General features: G+C 54.9%; 1 protein-coding gene across 1 annotated transcript in view; it reads left to right on the top strand.

Annotated features, from left to right (window-relative positions):
• The window catches only part of LOC103616929 (microtubule-actin cross-linking factor 1), a 138,551-nt gene that overhangs the window by 106,455 nt on the left and 22,190 nt on the right, over positions 1 to 9,906 (top strand). The window contains 11 exon segments of the mRNA XM_017736104.1: positions 408 to 574; positions 1,537 to 1,696; positions 2,132 to 2,458; positions 3,104 to 3,188; positions 4,101 to 4,342; positions 4,643 to 4,849; positions 5,561 to 5,680; positions 6,679 to 6,786; positions 7,122 to 7,340; positions 7,908 to 8,111; positions 8,899 to 8,907. Of these exon segments, the coding sequence (XP_017591593.1) occupies positions 408 to 574; positions 1,537 to 1,696; positions 2,132 to 2,458; positions 3,104 to 3,188; positions 4,101 to 4,342; positions 4,643 to 4,849; positions 5,561 to 5,680; positions 6,679 to 6,786; positions 7,122 to 7,340; positions 7,908 to 8,111; positions 8,899 to 8,907 (1,848 nt within the window).

Raw genomic sequence — 9,906 nt, 5'->3', positions numbered from 1 at the left:
AAGGGGAAAAGAAAAGGGAAAAGGGAGTGGAATGGAATGGGATAGGATAGGATAGGATAGAATAGAATAGAATAGAATAGAATAGAATAGGAGTAGAATAGATAAAATGAAAGTTCAGTTGGAAGAGACCTACAATGATCACCCTGCCCAGCTGCCTGGCCGCTTCAGGGCTGCCCAAATCGAAGCATGTGACTATTATAATGTAATATAATACAACAATATAATACAACTCTATAATTTTTTGAACTGGTTTAGAAGGCAGAGCCGTCCCCCCGGGCTGGGCCTGGTCTCAGCCCAGTGCTGGCGCTGGTTCTGAGCCACAATTAGAGATCTGACCTCTCCAAGGGCTGGATTTGGTTCTGCTGCCCCAATCTGGTAACCTTCCCCTTTCCTTTGTCTCCCCAAAGCTGCTCCAGCGCCTCCTGGACGATCGCAAAGCCACGGTGGAGATGATCCAGGCGGAGGGCGACAGGATCGCGCAGTCGGCCGAGCCCGCGGATCGGGACAAGATCGTGGGGCAGCTGGAGAGCCTGGCACGGCGCTGGGAAGGGCTGCTGGGCAGGGCAGCTGCCAGGTGAGAGGGACTGGGACCGGCTCATGCCGCGAGTCACGGTGCCCCGGAGCCGGGGGTGACAACATTCGGGAAGCTGGCGGAGCTTTCGGTGCAGGTACATCCTGGAAACATGGAAACAGCTGGAAAACACGAGGAATCCAAGGCTGATAGCAGTGGTTTACAATGGCAGGGAAGAGCTGAGATTAAATAATTTCCCTGCAGGGGAGGGATGTTATTTTTATTCCTGTAAGCTTTAACGTTTAGCAGCATCCTGTTGACACCTTTCTGCTGCCAGAATCTTGTTTGTGAGTTACTTATTTCTAAGCTGATATTCGAGGTTATGAAGTCACTTCTGAAGGCCAGATTGGGCCCTGTCAGTGTTTTTAATCATTGCCAGCAAGCTGGACTGTCCATCCAGGGTCCAGCCAGGACTGTCCATCCAGGACTGCCTTTAACCAGAAGCTCTGAAGGACCGAGAGCCTGGCCACAAGCTGAGGGATCATCCAAGACAGGGATGGAAGAAAAGGGAGTTGGAGCTAAATGGTCTTTAAGGTCCCTTCCATCAAAAAGCTGCACTACAGGGGAGCCTTTCTGCCACCTTCCCAGGGAGATAAACTGGATCCTAAAGGCACAGCTGCAGGAAAAAGCTCATTTTGCAGTTCCTCCACATTGATTTTTGTCTTTGCCTTTGTAGCTTGCCTGACAATGGTGCCTCACCTTGCTCTGGGCAGGGCTGCTTTGGTTCCCCTCTTCCAAATACCTGAAGCTGCTTCCCATGCCTGGCTCCAGCTGGGAGCTGCTCCTTGGTGTTTTCGTTGACTCAAAGAATCACAGACTGGTTTTGTTTGGAGGGGACCTTAAAAACCATCTTGTTCCCACCCTCGGCTGTGAGCAGGGACACCTTCCACTCAGGTTGCTCCGGGCCCCATCCAACCTGGCCTTGGACACTGAATTCCTTCTAATTTTATGATTACTTTTTATAGGCAGAAGCAGCTGGAGGATATCTTGGTGCTGGCAAAGCAGTTCCACGAGACCACGGAGCCCGTGTCCGACTGGCTGTCGGTGACGGAGAAGAAACTGGCCAACTCCGAGCCCATTGGCACCCAGACTGCCAAAATCCAGCAGCAGATCAGCCGCCACAAGGTAGGGCCTGTGCAGGAACAGGATGGAGGTGGTTGGAGTCAGGTCTCGCTCCAGTGGTTGTTTCCACCCCAGCCGGAGGGGTTTTGGCACAAACAAGGATTGGAGGAGTTATCCAGGCTGTTTTATGTACAGAGAAGGCTGCAAGCCCTGACCCACTGGCGTGGGTAAACATTAAACTGATGTCCTTGCACCTCCCAGCAGACTTGGATAGAAAAAACATTCCCATCCATGTGTTTCTTTTTAATTTTGGCTCAGTTTGCCCGTTCAGGGGCGGCTTTTGTGTCTCCTCCATTCTTTCAGTTGCGTTCATTGTCGTGTTCCCCCCTTTTTACGTTGCGTTTCTTTTATTTTCCCCATTCTTCACTCATTTTTTGTTGTATTTTTTGTTTCTTTTCCCCCCTTCCTGTTGTCCATTTTACCCTCCCCGCCATTCAGGCTCTCGAGGAAGAGATAGAGAGCCACGCTGCCGACGTGTCTCGGGCGCTGGGGGTCGGGCAGTCGCTGTCCTCCCTGAGCTGTGCCGCCGAGCAGAGGCTGCTGGCTGAGAAATTAGAGGCTCTGCAGAGCCGCTACGGCGAGGTCCGGGAGCGGTGCGGCCGCAAGGCAGCACTGCTGGACCAGGCTCTGGCCAACGCCAGGCTTTTTGGGGAGGAGGAGGTGGAAGTGCTCAACTGGCTGGCTGAGGTGGAGGACAAGCTGGGCTCAGTGTCCATAAAGGATTACAAACGGGACGTCCTGCAGAAGCAGCATGCCGACCAGCTGGTATTTTCTGTTTTTATTTCCGTGTTTGTGTTGTTGGTTTTGTTGCGTTTGTCTGGTTCTGTTTATGTTTCTGGCCTGGTTTTAGTTTTGCGAAGCTTGTTCTGCTGCTGGGTCTTTCTGAGGCTTGGAGAGGAGTGTAAAGGGATTTCTTGTGTTATAAACAACAACTGTTGGCCCCCCCCTCCACTCCCAAAAAATGGGTTTCTCAAGGCGGGGAAACTTCAAATGGTTCGTTTGCTTTGTGAGCAGTGTCTGAGCCAGCTTGGCCACCCTGTGCCTTTGAAAAGCTGGATGCTGTTTCCAAAACTGAGAGCTGGAAAAGCCTGGTGGCTTTTTGGAGCTGGGCTGGCCACCAAGGAAGCCTCTGCTTCCGCTCTCTGGGGCTGGGCAGGCTCTTTTCTGTCTAATCCAAGTCCTTTGGTGACACAGGTCCAATGGGTTGGGTTGGGTTTGCTCTAAAATTTCAGCCTTTGGGTCCCAAAAATCCCAAAAATTCCTGTAGCAGGATGACTGGACAGTTTTCAGATGGGTTGTGCACCCTTCCTGTGCTCAGCAGGGAAGCTCACGCTCTCCAGAGCATCTCTGGCTGGCAGGACGCAGGGACCTGCCCACAGCAGGATAACCCAAATTTGCCTTTTCCTTCAGGCTTTGAATGAGGAAATTGTGAACAGGAAGAAGAACGTGGACCAAGCCATCAGAAATGGACAAGCTCTCCTGAAGCAAACCACAGGTAACGCAGAGGAGATCCTGGCACGCTCTGGGAGATGTGGGAGGTCTGGGAATCCATCCTCAGCATGCTCTTCCTTGGGATGTCCATGCTCTGTTGGGTGGAGGCTTTTCTCCCTCAGCTCTTCATTTCCTTTTGGAGACTCCCAAAGTAGCTGGTTTGCATCCAGACTTCACTCTGGAACACTCCAGCTCAGGATTTGCTTGGTCCCAAATCCCAGCCTCGCAGCGGGTGATTCCCACTGCTGCCGTGGGGATGCTCAGTGCTGAGGGAGGCTTTTCTCACTGCAGCCAGCTGCAAAATCACACGGAAAAGAGGTTAAAAATACCCCCAGCCCTCTCCTAATATTGCTTTCCCAGACTGAGCAGTTGTGGCTGTTGCCACGTGGGTGTGAGTTTATGTTTATGAGTGGGAAGAGAGGTCGGGGCGCTCCGTTTCCTTCAGATGTGGTGTGCTCGGAGCAGCTGTACAGCCCCGTGTCCTTGTGGGAGCTGTGGAGCAGGAAGAGTGATTACAAAGGATTTGGCAGGCAGCTCCGTGTCCTCTTGGAAAGAGCAGCAAGGGGTGAACTGACCCTTTTTTCTTAGAGCTGGGGCTTGTTGCTGAGAACTGAGATGGGGTGGCTTTGGGGCTTTGCAGCACACTCCCAATCCCATCCCATCCCAGGGACAAGGTGGGTGTTGCATTGGTGGAAAATGTCAGCTCTGAGTAAAACCAGGCTGAAGTTGCATTAATACGAAGCAAAGTGGGGCTGGAATTCGCTGGTTAAAAGGTGGACAGAGAAAGTGGCTCCTGAAGCCTCCTGGGGTGGCTCCTGAAGCCTCCAGAGCCCAGCATCATTTTCTGAGACCCCCCTGCCGTGTAGCCCTGGGAGAAGGGCCCTGGGACAATTTTCCCCTTGCTGCTGTCCCGCAGGGGAGGAGGTGCTGCTGATCCAGGAGAAGCTGGACGGAATCAAGACCCGCTACTCCGACATCACCGCCGCCAGCTCCAAGGCCCTGCGCACGCTGGAGCAGGCCCGGCAGCTGGCCACCAAATTCCAGTCCACCCACGAGGAGCTCACTGGATGGATGAGCAAGGTGGAGGACGAGCTGGCCTCCAGCGGGGCACAATCCCCCGCCGGCGAGCAGATTCCCCAATTCCAGCAGCGGCAAAAGGTGGGAGAGCAGCACCCACGGGATGGGGGCGTGAGGGTGGTTTGTTCTCTGCTTTGGGGAGGAGCTGGGGAGGACACACATCCATGGGTGCCGTCCCCAGGAGCTGAAGAAGGAGGTGATGGAGCACAGGCTCGTCCTGGACACGGTGAACGAGGTGAGCCGGGCTCTGCTGGAGCTGGTGCTTCCAGCAGCGGCAAAAGGTGGGAGAGCAGCACCCACGGGATGGGGGCGTGAGGGTGGTTTGTTCTCTGCTTTGGGGAGGAGCTGGGGAGGACACACATCCATGGGTGCCGTCCCCAGGAGCTGAAGAAGGAGGTGATGGAGCACAGGCTCGTCCTGGACACGGTGAACGAGGTGAGCCGGGCTCTGCTGGAGCTGGTGCCCTGGAGAGCCCGCGAGGGTCTGGACAAGCTGGTGTCGGACACCAACGAGCGCTACAAGGTGGTCAGTGACACCATCAAACAGAGGGTGGAAGAAATCGATGCTGCTATCCAGAGGTCTCAGCAGGTGATTGAACAACCCCTGCAGGGTTTTCTTGGGGAGCGGCCGGGCACTGCTCGTCACACAGGGCCATGGCAGTGGGAGGGATGGCGAGCTCAGCCAGCCAGCCAGGAAGGCCAAATCCCATCGGGAATGCCAAGAAATAGACCCCAGTGTGGCAGCAGGGGTGGTGGCTGACCCGTCCTGGTGTGTGTTTTTGGGATGGGATAATTCCGGAGCAGCACCGTGTTGTCCCGCCTGTGAACTGCTGCCTGCAGGGGGATGGAGATGGTGTCAACCTGGTGACAGGTGACTGTCAAAGCTGGGAAAACATCATCCCGTGCTGTGGGAGCACAAAGACTTGTTCCAGGCCAACAATCCTCCCCAAAAAGGCTTGTCCTGCATGGACTGGAGGCCGTGGAGTGCTGGGAATACCATGGAGTCAGTGCTCTGTGGAGCGAGGGAAATGCTCCTGTTTATAGGGATGTCCCTTCCCCTGCAGGCAGGGAAGGTGTCAGGAGAGCTGGCTGCTCCAGCCTGCCCCAAAACCAGCTGCAGGAGCCACGAGGGCAGCGTGGAGTCAGGAACCTGAGCCCCACCTTGGTGTCCCCTTCTCCTCCGCATGCCAGGGCGAGGCGTTTGTCCCTGGGTCCCACCGGGTCCCTGTGTGATTCCCACTGTCCCCAGCCCTGCGTGTGCTCCATCACTGACCACTGCCCCTCCTCTCCCCCGTGCCAGTACGAGCAGGCGGCTGACGCAGAGCTGGCCTGGGTGGCCGAGACCAAGCGGAAGCTGATGGCTCTGGGTCCCATCCGCCTGGAGCAGGACCAGACAACGGCTCAGCTGCAGGTGCAGAAGGTCTGTGTTCACTCTTCACTCCCTGAGGGGTTGGGTGGGGTGGGCAGCAAGGAGGGATGGTCCAGTTTGGGTGCACTTGTCCTTGGGGTGTGTAAGGAGGAAAAAAGAACAAAGGAAAAAATTGCTCTGAATCCTCCAAGTGTTGGGATTCCCAAGGAAAAAAGCTTCCTCTCTGTTTGCATTGGAGCCATTCAGGGCTTGATGGGTGCTCTGGTTTGGTCTCCCTTGGGAGAGCTGCTCCCTTGGAAGCCTTTCCCTGTGGCCACTGCAGTGAGCTCTGCCGGGCTCTCACCGGCACTGGCAGCAGGAAGGGTTTAGAGAAATGAATATATTGATTAATGAGGGTGGTTTCCATTTGCTTTTTGCTCATTGTTTCCCTGCAGTGAGGGACTCCACAGATCCCTCCCAGCAGCCAGACATGGAACAAAGAGGTGCTGGAGGGGTTGGAGGCTTTTTTTTCCTCTATATATCTTTGGGATGAGCTCATGCCTGAAAGAACGTGCACTTTAAATAAACAGCCCTTTCCTTCCCTTTGCCGGGGCAATCAGAGCAGCACGTGGGCTTATTGGGTTTAAAATTAAAGCAAAAAAAGGGAAAATAAGGCAGTGTTTTAAGAGAGGGAGGACTGAACCGTTGAATATTGAGTTAAATTGAGCTCAGCTTCCCGCTGTTAATCTCATGGACCTTGGGAATGGCAAAGTTATTGGTGGATGCAGCTCTGGAGAGCATCATTTTGTGTTCACTGACAAAGGGATGATGGAGCTTTTCCTCCATTGGGGACCTTGGGTGTGGATTATACCTCATTTTAAGAGCTGTTTTCAGGTCTTTGAAAGAGAGAGGTTGGTGTAGATGAGGAAAACAGGCAGGAATCTGCATTCCCAGCCACATTTTCAGCTTGCCACAGGACGCTTGCGCTGGGTTTTGCGGGGTCTCTGTGGCAGGAGGGTGCCGGGAGAGGTTGAGCTCAGCTCTGATTTCTCCCCTTCCTCTTCCTGCAGGCTTTTTCCATCGACATCATCCGGCACAAAGACTCCATGGATGAGCTGTTCAGCCAGCGCAACGAGATCTTCGGGACCTGTGGCGAGGAACAAAAAGCTGTTCTCCAGGTGAGCCCCCTGTGCCCTTCACTGTGACAGGGAGGGACAGAGAGGGGAGAGAGGCCAATCCCCAGCCCTTGCCCAGGCAGAAGGAGTTCAGAATTGCTCCGTCTTCAGTAATTCCCACCAGCATTAGCAGAAATCTCTTTACATTTATGACTCTCCTTTATTGCTGGTTTTTATTGCAAGATTTGGGGATGGGGGAGCGGGAGATTCCCGAGGCTGCTTTAATTGGAATTACAGCATGGAAGGCCACCAAAGGCACCTCCTTCTCTTCCAGCTCGCAGCCTGGAGCTGGCCCTTTCCCTGGGCCCTTTTGCATCTCCTCCCTCCTTTTTTTTTAGGAGAAAACCGAGTCCCTGGTGCAGCAGTACGAGGCTGTGAGCCAGCTCAACTCAGAGCGCTACGCCCGCCTGGAGCGTGCCCAGGTCCTGGTCAACCAGTTTTGGGAGACCTACGAGGAGCTGAACCCATGGATTGAGGAGACCCAAGCCCTCATCTCCCAGCTGCCACCCCCAGCCATCGACCACGAGCAGCTCAAGCAGCAGCAGGACGACATGAGGGTAAGAGGATGCAGGGTTTGCATCTCCTGCCCGTCAGTTCTGCCCTCAGCAGAGGGCAGGGGCAAGAGCACCTTTTTCTTCTGAATTTTCCTCTCTTTTTTGCCCCTATTCTGTCCTTTTTGGGGAGCTTGCTTGTGTGGCACGAGCACGCCACGTGAAAACCATTTGTCGTGTTGGAGCACTCCTGACCAAAACTCAGCTTGCTCCCAAGGAAACCTGGCTGCCTTTGGATCTCCTTCCTGCTCGTGGCAGGAAAAAACCACTTTGTGCTTTTAGGGTAGAGGCTGCAAAGCAAAGAATTCCCAGTGGGGTCTCCCGTGGAGCTGTGGGGAGGGTCAGAGGCTGGGGAAGGACCCGTGCCAGGCGCTGTGCCACAGCCATGTTGGGAAGAGCCGAGTGCCATGTGCTTGGCAGATGCTGGGGCATGAAATCCAGGGTGTGAGTTCCTCCCAGATCCCATCACTGCTCTTGGAGTGCTGTTTGGAATAAATAGGCAGCGGCTCGCAGCAGATTTCTAAACAAATGTGGTTTTTTTTCCACACTCCCCCCCTTCCCTCTATTCCCTAGCAACTGAGGGAGTCCATCGCTGAACACAAACCTCACATCGACAAGCTGCTGAAAATCGGGCCCCAGCTCAAGGACCTCAACCCCGAGGAAGGGGAGATGGTGCAGGAGAAATACTCCAGGGCCGAGGCCACGTATGCCAAAATCAAGGAGGAGGTTTGCCAGCGGGCCCTGGCGCTCGACGAGGCCTTCTCGCAGTCCACGCAGGTACGCCGGGGTGCCAGGGAGGTGAACCTTCCTCTCACAGCCCCCCCAGGGACAGCCACGTGCTTTGGAATGTGGCTTTATTCCCACTGTAAAACCCTTTATAGGGAATAACGTGGTCAGGCACCTCCGGGGTAGTTTCCTGCTGCTCGGTGGGAGCAGAGGAGAAGGCGTTCGAGGCTCCACGCAGTAAATAGGGTCGTAAATTTTTACGACCTCAATAATGATGCTGGTTCAAAGGGGCTGCTCTGGCATCCGCCCAAGGTTGGAAGGGCCCAGAGAGCCTCTTGAAAGAGCTTGAAGAGATAATTTCCAGTTCTGATAAGCTGTGAGCGCAGCGAGCAGCCATGGGATGCTTTGTATGGGAGAGGTAGTGGATGTCTCCAGGGTCTGGGCATCTCTTGAGGAGGTGGGTGAGTGCAGGAGGAAAAATAGGAAAGGAAGGGCAGAGACTGGAGGTGCTGAAGTCTGGGAAGGGGGTGAAATCCCTGCTTGCTGCTGAGGGTTGATGACCCCCAGTTACGTTTCATTTCACCCCGTGTTACCGTAGCACAGTTGGCTTTTGTCACGTCCTGGGTGTTGATTTTCTTAATTCCTGTATTGTGTAGTCACTTCTCTTGGTTTGCACTTGTATTAACTCCGAGTTTTTCCCCCCCACCCCCACATTCCCCTCCCCTCTCATCTCTCACTCCCACTGTGGAATGTGTTGTCTGTGTGTGTTGCTGCCTGTGCCCGTCCTCCCCACATGGTCCCATTTCATTCTTGTGTTGACTGCGCCCCACCATTGCAGATTTCGGAGGTAAGCGAGTCCCCCCCACCACAGACGTTCATTTACCCTCCCTGGCCTGGTTCTGTTTTACACCCAGACTTTCATTTCTGGTCCATGCACAGCTCAGCAGAACGTGCTTCAAAATTAACGCCGGGGGCAGGGTGGGGGGGGCTGGAATCACATTTTTTGGGATGGCTTTCGTTGCGTGGCCGCCTGGTCTCAGCTTCCGCTGGGAATGCTTCCTGCAGAGCGGAGGTTTTGCTTTTGGAAGGGGTCACGCTGCTCCAGCTGGATGTGCTGGTTTGCTCCTGCTTGTTGGCTGAGCCAGCCTGTCCTGATCAACTTTGCACCAAGAGCCTGGCCCCTCTCTGCTGGGAGAGCCTGGGATTTGGTGGGCACCAGCACCGCTGCATTCCCAGTAGGAACTGGGAGGGGGACAAGAGCAGCCCCAGTGCTGAGCTGTCCTTCCCACCAGCAGAGAGGGTTTGGGATCTTTAAGGCCAAAGTTGACTTCTCCTTAGAAAAAACAACAATAAACCTTGCTGGACCCCCTCCCTCCTTCCCTCCCTGCCTCCCTCCCTCACTCCTGGCTTTCTGGTTCTGCTTGTGAGGCCGCAGCTCCATGGCAGCTCCTCCCCACCCGCATGCAGCTCCCGCTGGTCCTGCCGGATGGGTTCCCACTGGCCCTGCACCACGTGGAGGTTCCCATCAGCACCAAACACACGGGCACTTTTCCAGCAGCACTTTTTGCCTGGGTATTCCCTCAGCCAGCTTTGGGGTTCTGTGCCCAGCCACCAAAACCGAGACAGCAGCAAAAAAAGTGAATCTTTAGGGCTGAATCCAAGGCGCTGCCGTGTTCGGGTCACAGGTGCCAGGGGCAGCTCTGTGAGTGTCCGTGGGTGATCTGTGGGCTCTGCTGGAGCAGGGCACGTGTGAGCAGGAGGCTGCAGGGCTGGCATTGCTGCTGCAGGGCTGGCAATGCTGCTGCAGGGCTGGCATTGCTGCTGCTGCAGAGGTGACATTGCTGCT

The sequence above is a fragment of the Corvus brachyrhynchos genome, unplaced genomic scaffold (assembly GCF_000691975.1).
Source record: "Corvus brachyrhynchos isolate BGI_N302 unplaced genomic scaffold, ASM69197v1 scaffold65, whole genome shotgun sequence".
NCBI classification, from domain to species: Eukaryota; Metazoa; Chordata; class Aves; order Passeriformes; family Corvidae; genus Corvus; species Corvus brachyrhynchos.
Note: the sequence above shows the minus strand (reverse complement) of the source record. Positions and strands in the feature narration are given on the sequence as shown.